This window comes from Monomorium pharaonis, chromosome 9 (genome assembly GCF_013373865.1).
Source record: "Monomorium pharaonis isolate MP-MQ-018 chromosome 9, ASM1337386v2, whole genome shotgun sequence".
NCBI lineage: Eukaryota > Metazoa > Arthropoda > Insecta > Hymenoptera > Formicidae > Monomorium > Monomorium pharaonis.
Genome location: NC_050475.1, coordinates 807629 through 828642, shown reverse-complemented (window position 1 = coordinate 828642; position 21014 = coordinate 807629). Strand labels below are relative to the sequence as shown.

At 34.5% G+C, this 21014-nt stretch overlaps 6 protein-coding genes across 14 annotated transcripts; 3 read left to right on the top strand and 3 right to left on the bottom strand.

Annotated features, from left to right (window-relative positions):
* The first annotated feature begins 119 nt into the window (after positions 1-119).
* LOC105834453 (eukaryotic translation initiation factor 4H) lies at positions 120-3240 on the top strand. 4 transcript variants are annotated; one of them, XM_028193498.2, is made up of 5 exons: positions 120-357; positions 1441-1605; positions 1682-1935; positions 2120-2332; positions 2891-3240. In XM_028193498.2, the coding sequence occupies exons 1-5, from the start codon at positions 326-328 to the stop codon at positions 3028-3030; spliced, it is 804 nt and encodes a 267-aa protein (XP_028049299.1). In that variant the 5' UTR covers positions 120-325; the 3' UTR covers positions 3031-3240. The 4 variants fall into 4 exon arrangements, with proteins under 4 accessions (XP_028049299.1, XP_036148321.1, XP_036148322.1 ...); XM_036292428.1 differs by lacking the exon at positions 120-357 and adding an exon at positions 433-894; XM_036292429.1 differs by lacking the exon at positions 120-357 and adding an exon at positions 447-894 and having other exon boundaries at positions 1682-1917.
* Positions 3241-3250: 10 nt separating this feature from the next.
* LOC105834452 (septin-1) lies at positions 3251-8005 on the top strand. Its single transcript, XM_012676942.3, has 6 exons — positions 3251-5020; positions 5500-5692; positions 5822-6080; positions 6183-6548; positions 6625-6729; positions 6847-8005. The coding sequence occupies exons 1-6, from the start codon at positions 4997-4999 to the stop codon at positions 6977-6979; spliced, it is 1080 nt and encodes a 359-aa protein (XP_012532396.1). The 5' UTR covers positions 3251-4996; the 3' UTR covers positions 6980-8005.
* A 940-nt stretch (positions 8006-8945) lies between these two features.
* Positions 8946-10429, bottom strand: LOC105834451 (mitochondrial import inner membrane translocase subunit Tim22). Its single transcript, XM_012676941.2, has 4 exons — positions 10186-10429; positions 9592-9776; positions 9407-9479; positions 8946-9202 (listed from the first exon to the last, which is right to left on the bottom strand). The coding sequence occupies exons 1-4, from the start codon at positions 10427-10429 to the stop codon at positions 9117-9119; spliced, it is 588 nt and encodes a 195-aa protein (XP_012532395.1). The 3' UTR covers positions 8946-9116.
* Positions 10430-11147: 718 nt separating this feature from the next.
* Positions 11148-13769, bottom strand: LOC105834438 (very-long-chain (3R)-3-hydroxyacyl-CoA dehydratase). Of its 3 annotated transcripts, none has more exons than XM_028193502.2 (6): positions 13415-13769; positions 13117-13276; positions 12884-13000; positions 12571-12805; positions 12397-12498; positions 11148-12253 (listed from the first exon to the last, which is right to left on the bottom strand). In XM_028193502.2, the coding sequence occupies exons 2-6, from the start codon at positions 13189-13191 to the stop codon at positions 11688-11690; spliced, it is 1095 nt and encodes a 364-aa protein (XP_028049303.1). In that variant the 5' UTR covers positions 13192-13276; positions 13415-13769; the 3' UTR covers positions 11148-11687. The 3 variants fall into 3 exon arrangements, with proteins under 3 accessions (XP_028049303.1, XP_012532373.1, XP_012532372.1); XM_012676919.3 differs by having other exon boundaries at positions 12397-12501; positions 13411-13765; XM_012676918.3 differs by having other exon boundaries at positions 12397-12501; positions 13415-13764.
* A 133-nt stretch (positions 13770-13902) lies between these two features.
* Positions 13903-18147, top strand: LOC105834439 (metaxin-1). 4 transcript variants are annotated; one of them, XM_012676920.3, is made up of 7 exons: positions 13903-14266; positions 14628-14633; positions 15167-15414; positions 16066-16231; positions 16368-16754; positions 17177-17237; positions 17867-18147. In XM_012676920.3, the coding sequence occupies exons 1-7, from the start codon at positions 14180-14182 to the stop codon at positions 17881-17883; spliced, it is 972 nt and encodes a 323-aa protein (XP_012532374.1). In that variant the 5' UTR covers positions 13903-14179; the 3' UTR covers positions 17884-18147. The 4 variants fall into 4 exon arrangements, with proteins under 4 accessions (XP_012532374.1, XP_012532375.1, XP_012532376.1 ...); XM_012676921.3 differs by lacking the exon at positions 14628-14633 and having other exon boundaries at positions 13914-14266; positions 17867-18145; XM_012676922.3 differs by lacking the exon at positions 17177-17237 and having other exon boundaries at positions 13915-14266; positions 17867-18142.
* On the bottom strand, positions 17804-20936 carry LOC105834435 (vacuolar protein sorting-associated protein 45). The gene is made up of 8 exons (XM_012676912.3): positions 20614-20936; positions 20231-20429; positions 19944-20093; positions 19463-19842; positions 18999-19271; positions 18760-18924; positions 18462-18691; positions 17804-18375 (listed from the first exon to the last, which is right to left on the bottom strand). Exons 1-8 carry the CDS (start codon positions 20704-20706, stop codon positions 18177-18179), a joined length of 1689 nt encoding a protein of 562 aa, XP_012532366.1. The 5' UTR covers positions 20707-20936; the 3' UTR covers positions 17804-18176.
* Between the last annotated feature and the right edge of the window lie 78 nt (positions 20937-21014).

Below are 21014 nucleotides of genomic sequence, written 5' to 3'. Positions count from 1 at the left end.
CAATCGCGCGTCCGGCTTCCGCGAGTTGTGTCGCTGCGCTCTTCACGTCGCACGCGCGATTGGTCGATCGAACGTGCGGATGCCGAGCGAGATCGCCGAGCTGGGGTTTGAAGTGCGTCTGGTGTCGCATGTCAACTCGCCCTAGATCGTCCTATTTCGCTCGATTAAAATCGCCTGGTGCACGCGACCGCGCGTCTACGTCCGAGATCCACGTCGCCGACCGTCGAGCATCGACCGAGTGCCGTCGAGCGTCGGGGCGCGATGGTGTCGCTCGCACGGTGACTGACTCGACTCACGCGGTCCCGGTTAGTTCCGAGCATTCAATATGGCTGGTCGAGGTGGTTACGACGATTCAAGGCAAGTATCGGCCGCGTTTGCGGCCGTGTCACGCGGCCGGCGGCGTCCCGGCCGGCGACGACCGCGGGACGCACGTGCGCCAAGCCGCGTCGCCGCGGGTATTCTTGTCCCGCGCGCGTGTATACCCCGGTTTTAAGGTTAAGTGAGAGTTACGCCGAGTGCGGGCGCCCGCAGCACCTTGCGCGGTGACCGCCGCTAGACACGCGGCTTTATTTTGGCCGGCCGGGCCGCCTCGCGCCAGAGGCCGGCAGATCTTGACGGCGCGACGCGACGGCACGTCGACCCCGTCGGCTCGGGGAACGGTGCACGTGTGTGCGGTGCACGCCGCGCGAGAAAGGAGACACGGGGCCAGAGAGGGAGGAAGGAAGGTTTTTGCGCGACAGCGTGTGCAGCGGCGTCACGACAAATTTTGCCCGGGTTCTGTCAGATGCGAACTGCAACTCCGCCGTCGCCGTCGTGTGGATCTTTCGAGTTGCACGTCGCCGTACCTTCCTGGCACGCGATATTCTCCTCGCTGCATGCATGCACAATATGCATGTGTGTATGCGCGCGCGCGTACGGCGTGTAATTTTTTCGCGTAGAAAATGCATTCGGCTGAAACACGGGATAATGATAAGAGCAAGACCGAAACTGTAACTTCTTCGTGATTATGTCATAAAATCTGTTAATAAAAAGCAGTTGAACGCAACCGACGTTAGCAGATTTATTTTGATGCATTACGTTGACGTACGTTTGTAATAGTATTCGACTTTGTTAAGAGAGAAGACAAGTCTTTTCCTAGGAGAAATTTGAGAAAACTAGATAGAAAAATGTGATGCAAAAGCGTTTGCAACTGCTTCACAGGTGGATACAATGATTCATAAACTTACATGCATGTAATAGGACTCAATGTCATAATCTCAAGTTAAACAATAGTTGGCTTGTTTTTTTCAACTTTTTGTATGGTTCAGTTTTTCCTTTCTCTTTTTCTCTCTTGTTTCATACTTGAGCAAAAGAGAGAAAAGGTGAAAACTATGCAAAAAGTTTAGCTAAAAAACGAAGATTTAATGAATGTTTTTAATGTTTCTTTTTCTTTATTTACAGAGACTATTCCTCTCATCGAAGTAGAAAACCATTGCCGACAGAACCTCCATACACGGCATATGTGGGAAATTTACCAAATGGAATTGTGCAAGGCGACGTTGACAAAATCTTTGAGAAGCTCAATGTCAAGGTCATCAGACTGGTTAAAGATAGAGACACCGACAAGTATGTGTCTTAACTGTGAGAAAAAATGAGTATGTCAAGATTGATTTTTTTAAAATCTTTTGTTTTTTGTTTGTAGATTTAAGGGCTTCTGCTATGTTGAATTTGAAGACTTGGCCGATCTGGAGGCAGCATTGGAGATGGATGGAGCAGTAGAGGTAGACAAATGTCTGATCAAGATTGATGTAGCGGAAGGAAAGAGAAACGACCGTGGTGGAGGTTTTGATAGGAGAGGTCGCACTGGTGGCGCCGGCAGTGGTAGCGGATTCAAAGGACGAGATTCCGGCCGTAGCGGATACGGCGATGATTTCGATAGTAAATCCTCATATTCAAGTAAACATTATGCGCTTTCATCAATGATAATAGAACGCAATGCAAATCTTGCATTTGTACATTAATATCACACTAACGCTTATAATTGCAAACTAACTCTTCTCTCTTCTGTCATAGCACGTGTAAATTTAACGTGCAAATGACGAGATAAAGATTTTAATGGTTTATTGTCTTTGATACGCAGGATACAGCGACAGAGGTAGTAGGCAAGGTAACGATAGATGGGATTCTAGAAGTAATAGAGGCAATTACGGCCAATTCAACGATGACACAGGTGGAAATCGTGATTGGTCGCGAAGTACGTCTAGCAGAGCCTACACTAATAAACCTCCAATTCGGGGAATTGGTCCAGACCGAAGACCTCTTGATGATTATGCCAAGGATGCACCTCCTCCAGGTATGTGTGCTGAATGTATATCATCTTCAGAAGCACATTATTAATTATCATAAATCACAGTATTGTAATTTAATAAAAATCCTAAAACTGTATTAGTTAATTCGCAAAATGGGTTACACAATTATTATTCCATATTATCACTCAATCATTTGAAAATTGAACTTTTTTATTGTGTTTATATAAACTGATACATATAGAATGAATCGAAGACTTATCGATTATAAATTACTTTTACGTAGTATCACCTGTTCTACGAAAATATTTTTATAATTTTTATATCCTTTATGAAATCATAATTTATTAACAATAAAATCCGAGAATTAAAATTATATTTTGAATTCACATTTTATAAGTTTATGTCTCGTCACTGAAAAAAATCCTTTTTTTTACTTAAGGATTTCTCGTACTACATGTATGACTAGAAATTGATTTGCGCAATCGCGTTTGGTTGAAATAATTGTCCTATTTCTACTAAACAGTATTAAAAAACATACGTATTAAAATTATAATCTATGTTACATTTATATCTTTAACATTTAATTACATTTTTTACTTTAGACACTACTGGAAGAAAACGGTTGGAGCTCAAACCAAGGACTGTTAAAGAGCCTGTAAATGCAATTGCGGAATCGAGTAAAACAAGTTCCATTTACGGAGGTGCAAAGCCTCGAGAAGAAAAATTGAAAATGGAAAAGTAAAACTAACGAAATCATCAATAGTCTCAGATTTCCTCGAGGAAATTGGAGAGAAAAAACATTGTTGACAAAATTTTAAAATTAATTCAATATTCCCTCATAGTTTCCTAAAATCTAGTGGTGATTCTTCGAACATTTACAATATCTGAAAATGTCTTTTTTAATTCTTACAAGGGATGTCACCCGCAAGGAAGGATATATATATATATATATATATATATATATATATATATATATATATATATATACACACATGCTACAAAAATCTATTACAGTTCTACCTAAGTTTTTGCGCATTTTTAATCAAGAATAAATATTATCGTTCTTCTAATGTCTTTTGTATTTAAATTAACTTCTCTCGATTCTTAATGAAAATAGAGTACTTGTAACTACATATACATAAAGAGAAAAAACGTATGCACAATGCATGCTACAATAGCGATAGCGATTTATATACATAAAATGATTGTTAAGATGCAGTTGAGTACATTTTAATACTCGTGTCAATTTAATGTTGGGTTTTGTGTCTGTAATAATACTGAGGGTATATGTACAAACTATCACAAAATATAAGAAAATGTCACAGCATGTATATTTCATCTTACGCTAGTATTTCTTAATCTGTATTCGAGACTAAGCCCGGGATTTAAGGAAGTACAAAGGAAAGTGGCGACTATATAACTAGGTTTCCTTCCATAGAACTTTACGTTTCACTGTACAACGCTGATCATTGTGTATCAATCGTTCGTTAAGGATAATAGCATACAATTATTTAATGTTACTAAATAATAATCTTTTTCTTTTCTTTTCGATCGACACCCAATTGAGGAAGAATTGTGAAGTATAGCATGCGAGTGTTTCAAATTTCTACGGGGAAATTTCTGCAGAAAGCGATACAGAAGAAGGACGCGCCGATTATTATATATTAATAATTATGTAATGAATTAACCAATGCTAACAGTGACGTTGAGGATTACGAGAAACGTCGAGAATAGCAAATGATTAAAGAAAAAAACGAAAACTCGAAATAATAATAAATATTATGTAAAACAATGCTTGTATATGATACTATTTCCTGAATAAAGTAGCTGTTTGCCTCGTATCTGTGCAGTGTATTAGGGTAAGTGTGATATCGGTTACGGTTAAAAAAGTAAGCGAGATGTAACTTGTGACTGTGAATAATAATAATAATAATAATAATAATATGCAATGCGTGTTTCCGTAATATATTTTGTAAGCGCGCCTTGTATCTCTCCTTTTCTTTCTAAGTATAATATATTAGAATATATTAGATTGAAAATTCTGTCTGGTCAAATAAAATATTAAATGCAATATAAAATAAAAACAAAATATATATGGAGGGGGTGAGAAAATTTATTGATATACCATTATCGACAAGTACATATAAATATCGCATATAGTAATTGATGATTTTTTTGCAAAGTTTGTCGAATCGCATCGCGTGACTTTTTACGAGGCGAGGACGTAACGGAATGCCGTTCAGCTGTTCGGTTGCCACGCCTCAACTTGCTCCATACTTCGATTCATCAGCTCCCCTCCTTTCCGCGTCTACCCGCCCTACGTTGGCTCCGTCTCTAAACGCGATATCCTGTACAGTCCGCGCGTCTGCGCCCGTTCCCTGAGATTCCCTGTCACGCCTGGACGTGGTGCAACCGCACGACGCTTTCGAGGGCTACTGTAGCGACGGCGATCAGACAACTCAGACCTCAGACCGTGACGAGACGCGCCAAACGTATCGAACGGCATTCGCACGAACGATGCGGACACGTCCGTGACCGAGTCCGTAACCTGTCTGTCTCTCCCGTCAGCCCCGCCGCGAACGATATCCTTCTCTTTTGAGACGTCCCGACGCATCCGCGCCTGCTGCACGTGGTTGGGAATTCGGCCAAGTTGACCGTGACCTTCGAAACAAAGCGCGAAACTGTGTCCACGGTCTCACGCGTCCAACATGTCGAGCGAGAGCGTGAAAACGGTGAGTGCGTCCGGCATACGTGTCAAATGCTTGCGGTCAGCCTTAACCACATATAATTGTATATCTTCGTTTGGGGTATCTAATTAAAAGAAAAAAAGGGTTCTCGACCGATAAATATCGAATAGGTACCGAATAATATCGAATATCGCAGGATATGTAAACCAATAAATAATGAATAAAAATAAATTTTAATTTTTCTAACTGATGTTAGGTACTACTGAGATTCTTTGTAACCATTGTTTTTTTAATAAGTTATTTAGAAATTGAGATTTGTTATTTATTTATGTATTATATATTATTAATTTATACATCCTGTATGATATCAATGTTTTTTATTTATTGGTCGAAAATTTGTTTTGAAAAAAGGAGAATAATGTATCTAAATATGTATCCCTTCACTTTTTTGCGAAAAATTTTTAAATATAGTAATATTACATATTTGTCCTTTATTTCGAGATGTATGTATGTCTTCTTTCCAGTTTGGGAGCCTCGAAACGCCTGGATATGTGGGATTCGCGAATCTGCCGAATCAAGTGCATCGGAAATCCGTGAAAAAGGGTTTCGAGTTTACGCTCATGGTTGTAGGAGAATCCGGCCTTGGAAAGTCTACCCTGGTGAACAGTTTGTTTCTCACGGATTTGTATCCTGAGCGAATAATTCCTGATGCAGTCGGTAGGCGTGAAATGCATTTATTGCAAAATTTTATTTTAGACTTGTGACACACAAGTGGAATATGTGATTTTAAATTTTGTGATTAAAATATTTATTATTTTTTCAAACATCATGTATCTTTTTAAACAGAGAAAACCAATCAAACTGTCAAACTTGATGCTTCGACGGTCGAGATTGAAGAAAGAGGTGTAAAACTCAGATTAACGGTCGTTGATACCCCTGGTTATGGAGATGCGATTGATAACACGGACAGTTTCCGAGCCATCATTCAATACATAGATGATCAGTTTGAGAGATTTCTTCGTGACGAAAGCGGCCTAAACAGGAGAAACATTGTGGATAATAGAATACATTGTTGTTTCTATTTCATCTCTCCATTTGGCCACGGGTGCAAATTATTATCCTATAAAATTAAGTTAATCGTTTAGAGTTAAAGATAAAAGCAAATAATATAGAAATAATATTGATTCCTCTTTTTCTCCTGATGCAGGTTGAAGCCACTGGACATTGAGTTTATGAAGCAACTTCATAACAAAGTTAATATAGTACCTGTAATAGCGAAAGCCGATGTACTTACCAAAAAGGAGGTCTTACGCCTGAAAAAGAGAGTCATGGAGGAGATTGAAGGCAATGGAATCAAAATATATCCCTTACCGGACTGTGATAGTGACGAGGACGAGGATTACAAGGAGCAAGTACGTCAATTGAAAGAGGCTGTCCCGTTCGCGGTGTGCGGCGCGAATACTCTGCTTGAGGTCAAAGGGAAGAGGGTACGCGGCCGATTGTATCCGTGGGGTGTCGTCGAAGTGGAAAACCCCGATCATTGCGATTTTATCAAGTTAAGAACGATGCTGATGTAAGTATAGTTTTTATTGCAATTATATATTTTACATTGACAAAGTCATAAGTCTATTTTTATTTTGGTTTTATAGCACACACATGCAAGATTTACAGGAAGTAACGCAAGAAGTACATTACGAGAATTATCGTAGCGAGAGATTAGCGAAGGGAGCTCCGGTACCCCCTCGACGTCAAACGTGAGCATAAATTTTGTTTTACTTTATTTATAAATTAAAATATTCATCAAATTTCATTATATTTCTGATGTTCATACAAACATATAACTTTGACTTTCGTTTCTTTCTTGCATGCAGCATCGCGGAAACCGACAAGAACGGCACCGTGTCGGAGAAGGATCGCATTTTGCAAGAAAAGGAGGCGGAAATACGGCACATGCAGGAATTGTTGGCTGTGATGCAAGCGCAGATGCAACAACAGCAACCCTGATCGAATATGCATTTGTGTACCGACGTATAGAGCAAAGAAAACGACTCTTCCATTGTTACGAGTGCCAAAAAAAGATTTATAAAACTTTTTTAGTGGCTCACGCGATCACGGGGTTTTGATTTTCGGGCAATATTTTTCTAAGTTTACCTTTTATTAGGGCAATCTTATTTTGATACGCGTTTTTTGATACGCGTTTTATAGACATATATCTCATAAGAATATCAAAATACTAATCGTCTTTTGATAAGCATATATTGTCGATGTGAGGGCTCGTGACGCCTCTGTTAGCCATTCGCTGCCTTGTCCAGAAAAACAAATAGACCAACAAACTCGATCTGAAATGACATAATATGAAACAAATGTTTGCATATCCAATAGGTCAATAGGTAAGGCACTTGAGTAACTTGTTCCTTTTAACAAAAATTTACTCGAACGAGAATCACTTTATCTCGAAGATTTTACTGTGCGAGTACTTACTGAGAATCTTATTGTGATTCTTTTTTTTTTTTTAAAGAAACATTTGTCTTCAATTTATCAGTTTTTTATGTAATTTCTGTCTTAATCATTGACAAACTGCTAATTTTACTCATATCGTGCATTTAAACATAGGCATAATAAGCATTTAAATAATATTTTATTGCATAAGAAAAACCAAGCGAGACCAATGAAGCAAGATTGTGAACACAAATATTCCATATAAGGTAACGCCTAATAATGTCTTATTTAAAAAAAAGAGAAAAGAACTTGTAAACGTAGATCTCAGCTGTATACGCAGCATCCTTTATCAAAAGAAAATAATAGATATCTTATACTTAACGTAATAAATAAGAGTTTACCTCAAGCGAAGATGATTGTACAATAGAACGCGACATGGAAAAGAATTGTGAAGAGAAGTGCCTTGCAAAACTTTTATCTATCTCACTATCACATACGAATATTAACATGCGTAAGAGACTGCAAAACTTTTTCGTGGATAAATATGCAAACAATTTGTTGTAAACGCTTAAATTGCATCGAAAAAAAAAACATTTCCATAATTAAGTTATACATTCATATTAAGTTATAGATAAAATTTACATTGTACTAATAATAGTTGAATGAATATCTCATACTAAATTCATGTAAGACAGATATAAAACTTTAAGGCTGATGCAATCCTCGGATAAAAAGATCTGACTAATCGCGCCAGATTATTTAAAAGTAATGTATCGTTTAATTATTAATATTGAGCTAGGATCTAGAAACGAAGAAGTACGAATGTGTCAAACCACTTTTTAAAAAATACATTGTAAAAAATTTGTGTAAAATTACAACATAATGGTGGGTAATTTTGACACCCACTATAATAGTTGTAAATTTTTATGTGTATGTAATTTTGTATATAAACTATGCAATAATTCCATAATTTATTTTTTACACTTATGTATAAACTGTAAACAAATTTTTTACAAATTAAATTATTTTAATTGTATACTGCAAAATTATAAACATGCGAAAATTACAACTATTATAGTGAATCTCAAAATTATCCACTATTACTGTTTTAATTTTACACAAATTTGTTACAGTGTAGAACGATCCAAAGTTAATTTTAGATATATAACATTATATATTTTTTTCTCGTAATTGGCCGTTCGTAACTTCTTTTTACTAGATCTCCTTCACTCATATAAGAGTCCACAAAGCATATAAATGATAGATGTATTCCTAAATATATATAAATATATATTCGTCATACTTAAAGTAAAAATGTAATGTTAAAAATGTTTAAGATAAGATGTGACAATGGTTAGAAACTTTTTACGTGTAAATCACATACAAGTATTTCTTTGTGCGAATTATTTCGTGCAATACAACGAAACGCGTGAAATGTGATGATATATAAGAACACGTAAAGGGAATTTCGTGAATACTAACGTGAAACTGGATGAATATTAGGTGGTAAATTAATTTTTTAAAAAGGCAATATATTTTACGCTTTTAATTCAGTCACACGATATTAGTTTTACGAGCATATTTACACCACAGAAACATTTCAATGTTTTTATACAGGAATTGTATAGATAATTTCATAGATTTTTATATCTCTTTTATACAAATATATATATATATCTTTCAACAACCTGTGCTACGCGATCTAAGATCTGTGTATCATGTAATAGTCTATCACCGTTGAGAACGCCGCGAAACCTGCGGCACCCAATATACCCGCCTTTATTCCAGCTGCAAGAAGAATGGGATCAGATTAAAATAGATTAAAAATGTTAGATTTTTAATGTAGATTTGAAAAATGTTATTAATTAGACTAAGTTCTGATTAACGTTGCTGGTACCAAAAATCTGTCATTTTAAGTATACTATAGATTTTTAGTACTGACAGTGAATTTCGGAACCTTGGTAGCTTTAAAACTGGGGAAATTAGAAATACCTCTTAAGCCAATTAGTCCGCCCGTTAAACCGCCTGCGTATGTGCTATTCTTCCAGTCGGTTTTACCTCTATACTGAAATTAAAAAACGCCTTTTTATGACATGGCCGAGAAAAACATGTCAAGCAAAGTAATAGATTATTATTCGAAATTCTTCGAGATTTCTAACGCGTATCTTGAGCATTACCGATTCGATTGTACACTCGATGGCGGAGAATAAGCATCCAACAACCGCGAAGTTTTTCGCATAGCTGAGAGTCGTGGTTTTCATTTCCCTGAATATTTCTCGTGCACTCTGTTGCTGCTCAACACTCGTCATATTGGGATTCACGCTGGAAGAGAACAACCCGATGGCCGCTCCCAAACCATATCCTGAAAGACAAATGTTTTTTTAATTAACGCGATGTAACTTTAATGTTGTAATTTTATTCTTGATTCTGCAATCCAAAATATTTCTTACAAAATGATAATTATCAGCCTCAATTTCATCCACTAGGATCCAACATGAATTAAAGAATATTAATAGAATAAATTTAAAAAGAAAAAATAAATAAAAAATAATAGAATAAATACCTCCAAAAAAAGAACATTTCAAAATATAGTTTGAATGTTATAATCATAAATTTGAATGCTTAAGAAATTCAATACAGTAGGATATTGCAATGTATTATGTTGAGTCTAATTCAACATAAAATTGCAAAGTATTAAATATAATTTGTAAAATATAATATATACAGAAATTCGATATTTGTGTACAAAGAGGAATAATGAAGAGGCATACCAATAACACAACTCATGATACTCTTGAACACACAGCTTTCCATCGCACGCTCTACCCTTTTTTCGTCGATAGACTTTATCTGCACGGGTCCCAGTATCCTGGGGATTATAATGTTTTCTCTGAAGCGTTGCTGATTTCCAACGAGGAGCATGGCCATCTTGTCGAGGTCCGCGTCGCTCAGGAACACCTTTTTACCACTGGCAGTCGCCGGTGGAGACGTTTTTGTCACATCGGCAGGGTACATTTTTACATTACACCTTCGCCACAATTCGGTCACGATTTGATCACACGAAAATGTGCCTTGCGTCACGTCACGTTACGAGTACTTGTTCGTTACGAGTTCGAAATACTTGTTTAATGGAAGATTCATCTCATTCCGTTAAGTCGGAGCGGAATAATCTAAAATCCGAAGATATATTAAACGTCGCATAAATCTGGAGTAAATTCAAGCGCGTTGAAACTGATTTTCATTCGACCAGAGACAAGACTGCTCATGGGACGCAGTCCGCAGACAACGTGTTTACCATGCTTCCTAACCTAAATTCGCCTGAAAGCCTGGAACTCCGATCCGATCTCCGGATTAAAAAGTAGCGGCAATCGATATATATCGATGTTCTGAAAATATCGATAGCGCTTATTTAAAATAAATTTGAAGTTCAAATTCGTCCAATTTGCAATTCAACGTTTTACACTTTCTCTTCATTTTTCTTCATTTTTATTTTATATAATATTATATATAAAATAATACTAATAATAATATACATTTTAAAACAATAAGTAAATCTTATGTTACACTGTTAAGCACTGTAAATCACACCTTTCTCTTCCAACGAGCTTTCGAATTCTGCTGAGATAACAATTATATCTCGCATTAATTTATAATCAGATACATATTTACACATTTGTTGTATACTTTCATTCTCACAAACTAAAAATCTAAGAGACAGAATTTGAAAACCATGTTTGTCCCAATCACATGACTTACTTTATTTCTTCAAGTACAATATATTCAAACATTTAAGATTTAAATATACCTAAATTAGAAATTAAATTCTTAGTAATGCCGTTTACTTCATGAAATGCAGTCAAATAATCGTATTGTATAATTATTTAATGAGATCTGTGATGTAATATTATTTCAAACTTAGTACAATATAGCATGTACGCAGAATGAAAATAGGTTCTGCGTTCAATGTATCCATACATAGCATTTAATTGTATACTGAATAACAAAGCTTAAAAACAAAATCGCTTTATACAATTAGAGCATACAATTCAAAATTCTGCTCTTGACAAATATTTAATGATAAGAATTACATATAAATGTCTATATAAAATTACACCATTATTATGAAAGCTGTGTATTCTCTCCCTCTCCAAAACAAAGCTTTGTTACTTCTATCTTATCACTTACATATCTTATTCTTTTTTTATTCTTTGCACAATAACGATTACAGATGAAAAGAGACAAACCCACGGAGATTATTACCTACTCCGCGAAATCAATTGTACCTTTTCTTAATATTGGACTTTTGAAGTTTCCTAGACCGCAGCTGATACATACGAGTCATTAGCGTGTATATTCCAGGCATGAATAAAAAAAGCAAATAGATTCTTAAAAGAGATGGGAAGTGAAGAGCAAAATTGTAGCGGTTCGGCAAGCTAATGGTGAACTTTTGAGTCTCCTCGAAATATGGGATATTCCGTAGTATTATGATACCCTCGCATAAAAAGCCCAAGGGGTACAACGGTATCCATATCGTGTACCTCAACCACGTTAAAAAGGGTATCTCGAGGTTCAGCAATTGCGTGATGTAGTACGGATATCTAACTATCTCCACCATGCTCCATAAGTGAAATAAATAAAAGACGATCGGTTTGGTTTGCATACGAGGTTCGGCTTCTATCATGCAGAACAGCACGAACGTTCTACCTCCCATCTGCAGTAAAGACATCAGCACGCTGCTCTTCGTGTATCCGAACATAGGATGCATCACCTCCAAAAATTGTAAAAGTTGTAGAAATTTCATTGGATTGCCAACTGCGTCATAAGTTTCCTTCATAGAATCTAAAAACGCATGTCGCATTAGTACGTTTTTAAAAAACAAGATTCACTGTATAATTTTCGACGTAAAGAACTAAAGGAGCTTTGATAACATTTCTAGAGCTCATAATTTACGAAAAAAGTACTTTAAAATAATATAAGTATACCTTGTCCGTTGCGCGAGTATCTTATGGCCATTACAACAAGCACGTAAATGAAACCAACAAATTGACAAAGATTATATATGACTAGATACACTTTCTTGAAATCTTCTAAAAGAGAATAAAATATATTAGTTTTGTGGCATTATTATAGTAAAATCAATTTGTAATAATGTATACCTTTTCTATAACCAAATTCTTCTTTGTGCAACTTATCGTACATGTCGGGATAATCGTTAAGAATGTTACGTTTCTCGTCCTCATTGTCGTCCATGTCTTCGCTCTTCCACTTATCAAAATCGATTTTGAGCCACGAAGGCTTCTGTGGCTGACTCGTTAATCTCGGCCACCAACCATTAAACCTTTTTCTCAAAACAAAGTCCACCTCACGATCAATTACTTTGTAATTGCTCTCCTACAGTAAACCCATTAACTTTCTTTAGTACAATTTGTATCAAAAATACATTTAAAAATCGATTTAAAAACTCTTTACGTTTGGATCAATAGGTGAATGAAAATTCAATTTAAAGCTGTAATTATTTAACCCTCTTGCTCCCTGTCCATAGGCTGTAACTTGTAGCGTAGTTTCTTTTAGATTGACATTAAGATCCTATGAAATAAGAGTATAGAATTATGATAATTTACATTAGTGCCTTGACCAAAGTTTTATATTTATAAACACAAAAAATGTATGTTCTTGTATTTTTTACATGTTGGATAACATACCTTAACATCAGTTAGATCTACTTTTAGTGTGATTTGACTCTCCGTCTGGGCCCAGTATACAAATGGCGTGAGCATGTTGGATATTATTATAACAATCTAACAGCAACCAAAAGAGATCTCTTATCACCGCCGATTATCACTGCTTTTCTTTCGCCGGATTCTAAAAATTCAAGTAACAATTAATTAATTGAGTATGCTCTTTTTTCATTTTTTATTTTCTATTTATCGAATCATTTGATTATACTAAATCCAATTAAATTTTTGTACACATTCAAAAATAAAAAAACTCCTTACTCACGCTTATGTAATGATCGTTACATAGTTTTACATTAATAAATAACAACGCCAATCGGGGGAACTGAATGGGACCGGGGGACCCGGGGACAGCCGAAGTGTCAAATTCAAGGCCCGTTCACTCATCTGCAGATTTTGCAGATCTACATTTTAAGGGTGCCTTTTCATGCTGACGCCTGTGAGAGAATGAGTTCCAGATGCGTACAATGTAAACGGACATCACCAATCAAATTCTATAAATTCATTCAAACCCTAATTAAACTTAGCAATCTGATTGGTGGTGTCGATCAAGTTGAATATTCCATTAACATCTTGCTTATCAACTAAAATTATAATATATATAATAGTGATTTTAATTATTAAATTTTTTTATGTATAACTTTTAGATTTAGAATATACTCTTTAAAAAAAAAAAACTTTTGTTTTTATTAATAAAATATAAATAAAGGTATGAACACATTATTTTGACATCCTAAATTTTTTGCTCAACGACAAAATCATTTAAAAATTATCTGGATGAAACGATTTAATTCTATCTTTTCTAGAGATAAATTAAAAAATTAAATCATCTTTATTTAAGACGCGTTTACATATATGTAACATTGGTTCTGGTGCCACGCGACGGTGAATTGAGTGAATTGTTTACTGAGGAGGGGTGACGAGAGGAGAGGAGTCTTCGTCTTCGCGCGCCTTCGAGGAACTTGTTCAAGCTCGAGCGCGTTTAGATTCACGCTCAACTTTGGCAGTCTGGCAATGCAAGTTTCCGAAAATGGCCAACGCCGAGGTTCTGCAGCTAGACGTGTGGAAGGGTGACTGGGGTCTACCGTCGGTCGACATCGAGTGTCTGCAAGTTCTGGTGTGTTTTGCTGGACAGGTGGAGGTTATGAGTGACACGCACGTTGCCCGATCAACGACGCGGCAAATTTTCCTTTTTTCCTCATAACGTGGCACGTCGAGCATGACACGCAATTTTCGGAAACGTCAAATGTCTTTCTCGTTACGTGGATTCTTTGGCCGACTTAAAATCTTTTTTTTTTTTTATTTGGAGAACGTCGGTAGCGCTTACGATGGTTTTCTAACGATTACCTAACTCGTTAATTGAAAATAAAAGATTCTTGGGAGACTATACCTCGAAAGGGAATGTAAACAACGGAGAGAGGTTTTCCGAGAATTTTGAATGAATCTTAATGGAGTCTTCATTCAAAATTTAATTTCAGAAACAGGTGATATATATAGTTGGCTGAAAAAGTTATCAAAGTGATACTCTCCTTTTAAAAATGCTATTCGAGAAAGATAGGCATACTGATAGTTATGTTATACATAAAGGTCAGAATTGTCAACTGGATGTAACTAACTGATCTAAACTGTCAACTGAATGCAACACCAGTAAAACAAAAATTAGAAAGAGCAATAAAACATGCCTCACTCCATTAATATCTAAGTTGATTCATTGAAGGCTGAGTGCTTATCTAATAGCCATCAAAATCGTAACTATAATCTGCATATTAGAGATTATATTTACTTTGTTATTGAAACTTAACTTCTTAGGACTTAACTTTCTACTGTGGTTTATTCTATTTACATTGAAGAAAAAAAAAGAAAAGATAAACCCTTTAAGAAGTTTAGTTCTAAAGAAAAAGGATATTATTTAATATCATTTAATATAATAGTAATTTAATACCTTGATATGATGTAATAGGTTACACTTCTGTTATCAGTATCTGTCATTTTCTAATACAGCCATTATTTGTTACAGGCGTATGCTAAATTCAGTGGGGTACCTATAAAAGTACATCTAGCAAGTAACCCATTTAGAACGCCAAATGGTCGATTGCCTTTGCTTAGGACTGGTCATTGTACTTTGGATACAGCTAAAGATATACTGCCCTACTTTAGAACGAAACATAGTACTGACTATACATTAAGCGATAAGCAATGCGCGGACGTTCTGGCTTATGATTCTCTGCTTAAGGAAAAGTTATATCCAGCCTTTCAATTTATATGGTATGAAACAGAAACGCATCAGAATAAGGTGCAATTCAGCTCTTACAAGATCTCAATTTGATTAATAGAAAATATATTAAGTTATTTTTGTTTATAGACAAACTTTAAAAAATTTAATTATAAATTTATTGAAAAATAACTTGATTATTCATCATTGTTACCAAAAAAATTTTTTAGATATATACGTATTATATGTAATTTTCTCTCAGTCTTAAAATTAAAGTCTTTAATTAGATCTAAAATTAAATTCAAAATCCTATAGAATTATTGTCTAAATTTTATTAACAAAGTTTTCAACAACTTGAATTATTAGTAATTTTAAATATTACGGAGAGTACAGTTTTCCTAATGACATATACAAGGTTTAAATTGCTAGTAAGAATAAATGTCTAAATTTATCTAACTTTATTAGATAAGTAAAATATTTGTCTCTCAAGTAGCAATACTAAAATATCTTTATCTAAGTTTATGGGATGTATATTATTCTGATGTAACACATATATGTTTGTTTATGTTCTCTAGTTTTGTGGATATAATATTTATTGGCTTTACGTTAGCAGATGCATTAATATAATTAAAACCTTTTATCTCTGCTTTTGCTAATTATGGCACAAAATGTATATAGGATATAACATTACAATTGTTTTTTAGGTGGATAGATAAGAAGAATTTAGACGAGTTAGTCAGACCATGGTATTGCAAAGCGCTGTCTTTTCCATTTAATTTCTATTATCCAGGTAAATTTGAGCGGCAAGCGCACGCTTTGATGCAAAGTTTATATCCTTTGGAAGATAATATAAATGTTATTGAAAATGAGGTACGTGTGTCTAGAATAATTTCGAATGTATTAAATACATAAGAGAATGTTTATATAATTAACGTATATTATTTTACAATTAATCTTGTAAGGATATAAGATCAACATTTTTAACTAAGAATTTATGTAACGACAGGTATATTCAGAAGCACAAAAATGTTTAACGTTATTGTCTACAAGACTTGGAGATAGAGATTTCTTTTGTGGGCAGCAACCTACTGCGATAGACGCCGTAGTGTACTCATATTTAGCACCGTTGCTTAAGGCCCCATTACCAAACCCAGTTCTAAAAAATTATCTGAAAGCCTGTACAAATTTAGTGAAGTATGTGTCGCGTATATCGCAGAGATACTTTGAAAACGAATATCAGACTTATGAGAAGCACAAAGCCGAAAAGAATGTGGACAGATTAAGAAGAGATTCTGAAAGTGAATTTCCAAATAAGAGAAGAAATCAGATCCTCGCCGCGCTTGTCGCTACATTGGCAATGGCAGGATATGCGTTATCTACTGGTATTGTAGAGGTAAGTTTCATTTACATTTACACAAAGAAAAAAAATGTGTATCACGGACGTACGAAGAATTCTTGCAATAGATAAAATTTTTGTTGAATATTGATTTTTCTAGTTTATTTTGAACACATTTTTAATACGAATTAGTTTTACCATACTTAATACTTATATTATTTAAGCCAATTCAATATTTATTCATTATTACATTATTATAAAAACTATATTTAATAGATTTTTGTATATTTTTTTATATAAAAATGTTTATATTTTTATTTAGATTTAATCAATATGATTTGTAGCAAAATATAATATATAAAGCATAGAAGCATTCTTTATTATATAAAGATATTGTTTATATAAATACATTTTTTTAAACAAAACAGCAATGTTGAAGTTGAAATTGAGGTTGAGGTTACAAGTAGCTTTATTTGTAGGTGCTAGTATATTTGTTAAGAAGCAGAAAATTTATTAGAGTTTCTAAGAAGAAAAGAAAACGTGAGTATTAGTGTCGCACATTGATATTTTTACATGAAAATTAATCAATTAATATCAATTTTTATTATGTGATGAATTTTTGCTTCTTACTGCATATATCTATTAAAAGAGTGCAATAAAACGGGTGTATTTAGAAGTTATTGAATACTTTATTTTTAGTGTATGTGTTTAGAATAAAAAAAATATTTATGTGTAAATGACATCGAATTTAAGTACTGTTCTAACATTAGAATATAAAATTATAATTTAAAATAACTTAATATAGATTTTTTATTAATATTCATTAATATTTAATAAAACGTCTTATATGTATATCAAATTTTTTTATGCGTTAAGATAATAATTTCACAATACGTTTAGGATGAATTTATTAATAAAATTTTATAAAAGAAATCAATATTTTTAAGATAATGAGTATTTGGAAATATAAAGCTTCAGAAATGTAAAAACAGTTAATAAGACTTCTTTACTTTTCATCTGGCTGTAAATAAATTTATTTTAATAGATTTCTAATTTGGGATTTTATTATAAAAATGATTAAACATTAAAGTAAATTCAACAGTCAATATGTTATATATTATTTATTATATTTGTTGCAACATTTAAAAAATAATGCACATTTATTGAAGGTACCACTAAAGGATGACGAAATCACAGACGTGCCGATGGAATATATGCTGAATGATGAGGACGAGGAATAGCAGTTAGCAAAAAGAAAATTGTTTTCACGATAAAGATAGAAAATATAAAATTATTAAACGGGGAATATCCTGTTTCATGCAATATTTCGAAGTGATTTACGTTCAAATGTTCTGGTATGGAGTAGTTCTATATTTGTATACACAGGGAGAAAGAAAGGGAGATATTACATAAATGTATAAATAGCAAAATATATAACAAAGTAAATAAATATTTTGGAATAAGATGATATCAACATCATTAATTTTTTCCGATTTTATATCGCATTAAGATGCCACTGGTGGCATGATGGACTTCCTCTGCAAAACTTTTAAAATTGTGAATGGTGGTACCGCCTAGAATAATTTTTATTCCCGGATTTTGCTTATTTAAATTATAAACGGTCAAACTTTCTTCGTAAGTTGTACCTCCGATCATGAATACTATTATGTCTTGTGGCCTACAAAAATGGAAGACAACAATGTATTATCTATAATTTATATCTAATACACGTGTGTAATTTGTTAATGTAAATATATTATTTACCTTCGTGACATAATCATATTACCAAGATATGGAAATGCCTGCGTACTTAATCTTCCTTTTATCAAATCCTCTAGCGTTTCATTTATCAAAGGACAATGTTGCGTGTATATATTATCTACTCCACTTAATCCTTTGAATAACTTTTTGGTTATTTTGGCGACTGCTTCTCGATCAAATAAATTACTCTGCCTTGTGTTGACACCACTATATTCTAATATATTATATACAAGCTGGAAATATTAAATTTGTATATTATTATATGTATACTTTTTTTATAAAAAAACAGTTATATAAATACCTTAATATATTTGTCTGAAACATTTCTCTTCTTAAGTAACTCTACTAATCCGTTTATATCATTACTCGCGTGTTTTTCATAATGCAGTGCATAAAGCATTACTAGTCGAACGGTATCTACATCTCGTACTTTTTGATTGTTGATAAGCGCTTTTATCTTTTGTAGCTATAAACAAAATAATTAAAAAGAAATTTTATACATATATTTAAAAAAAATCGTTTTTTAGATATAAAAATTACCTGCGAGGAATGATCGGTTTGGCAACTCAGTTCTTGTTCCAATTCTGATACTTCCAACAAATTGTGTTTTTCTACGAAAGAGGAAAGCTCTCCAACCACTGTAACGTGCTTTGATACGGTGCCAGAAAGTTTCTTGAAAAGGGGATACGTCTCTACAAAGTGTTTCATGTCAGCTATACTCTCAACCTTTTGGTGCTTCTTTGCTTTCTTTTGAAACTCTTCCATCAACTCTTTTATCGTTTGTCCTATTTCTCCAAAGTTTAAATACAAGTTCTGTTCAAAAATATATCTCTTTAATACACAGAAAATCTTTTGGAAAAAAATAAAGTTTATAAAATTTAAAAAATAATTATAAAAAAGTATAAAACATTTTATTCAATTTGTATTCATTTATATCTATTTCTGCTAATGGTTTAAAATATGAATTCATATATAATCCGATTATAGAGGAAGAATTTTTTTACATTTGCATAAAAGTCGTCATGCTCTGCACTCAGAACAACTTCTTTCAGCTCTTTCGAAATGCCTTTTACATGAGACAAGTTAACTCTATTGTTATTGATCGTCAGTAATTCGTGCACCATTGCTTGATACGTCCATTGATTCAGCAATGGCGTGACAGGGTCGTCTCTTCTATCGACTATTAGAAGGAGAGGATTAGATTCCTGCCTAAACTCGAAGGAATTTGACTCTTTACTGAGCACCTCCCTTATCTTCTCTGCCAATCTCTTCGCCATATCTGAACTGTTTTGGTATCTGATATATGGACATTTCTTCAGTGATAGTAAAACAGAAGTTATTCCTTGAACAGTCCTATGCAAGTGCACCGGATCCCAAGTTAATCCTTAAATCACAGACAAATGACCAATAAAATAACTTCTGTTAGATATTCTTACAAAATTTCTTACAAGATTCAAGCAAAATGAATTTGTAAGTAAACGTTACCTTCAGAGCAGGCGTTTATTCCAAGCGAGAACAAGTGTGGATTAATAGCCAAGTAATCAGCGTAATACTCATGCACTTCTCTGACCACCTCCCGTTCGTCGCTCTCTGCCAAAAGTTTTATGTCCGCTTTGGCAATAATGTTACTGAAATCTAGCGCAGATAAATATTATTGGCAATTGTCACTTTTTATTCCATATACCAGTTTTCAAAATTAACATCTCTTTGCTTCGTTTTTTCAACGTCCGATTATTTAAGAATATAATTTTTACAGACACATTGCTACTTACAAATATAGTACACTCCGTACTTGGGATATCTGAGCTCTTTGCAAAGCAAGTCGACATTTTCCTTGGTCGGCCTCACGAACACTATACACGTTAAATGTTTCAAGGTGTCGTTGTGCACGGCGGTGTCTATTCGCTCGAACAGATACACCTCCTTCATCAATATCTCTGACTGGCTATAGAGCAGGCTGACTATACTTGTCTAAAATTTAAAAAAAAAGAATAACAATATCCCTCGGACCTGTCACGTCTTTTTTTTTGCAGGTGTTCTAATATATATATTTTTTAAAGGAAAATATAGGAATTAAAGAGAAAAAAGAGAATCAAAAGGCTCAGAAGGGCTGAAAAAACAGAATATTATAATTCGCAGTGGTCGCCGCTCTTACAGTTTGTTTATCCATCAGCAGAACCTTCATGCCAGGCCCGCTGTCTTCTGTCATCCTCGTTACATAAAACTTCAAAGCGGTGACAACGTTCATCCTGATCGTCGTTGAAGCCGATCAGCGATTTACTTCGGTCTCTGCGATTGTCGTACTACGCGCGCGTATATCACGCCGATTTCATATTTTGCTAGACTAAACGGCGATTAGTGTAGAGTTGCATATGTGTCTCGTGCACACACACTCTCCGCGAAATCATTCGAGCACCACCGTATGCACACGCACACACGCACACACGCACACACAACAAATACTTTGACACAACGACGACGAGGCGAGAATGATTATGGAACGTCGTTCGCAGCGGCGCAGCTAGTGTCTGATTTTACCGCTGATTGGTCCACTCC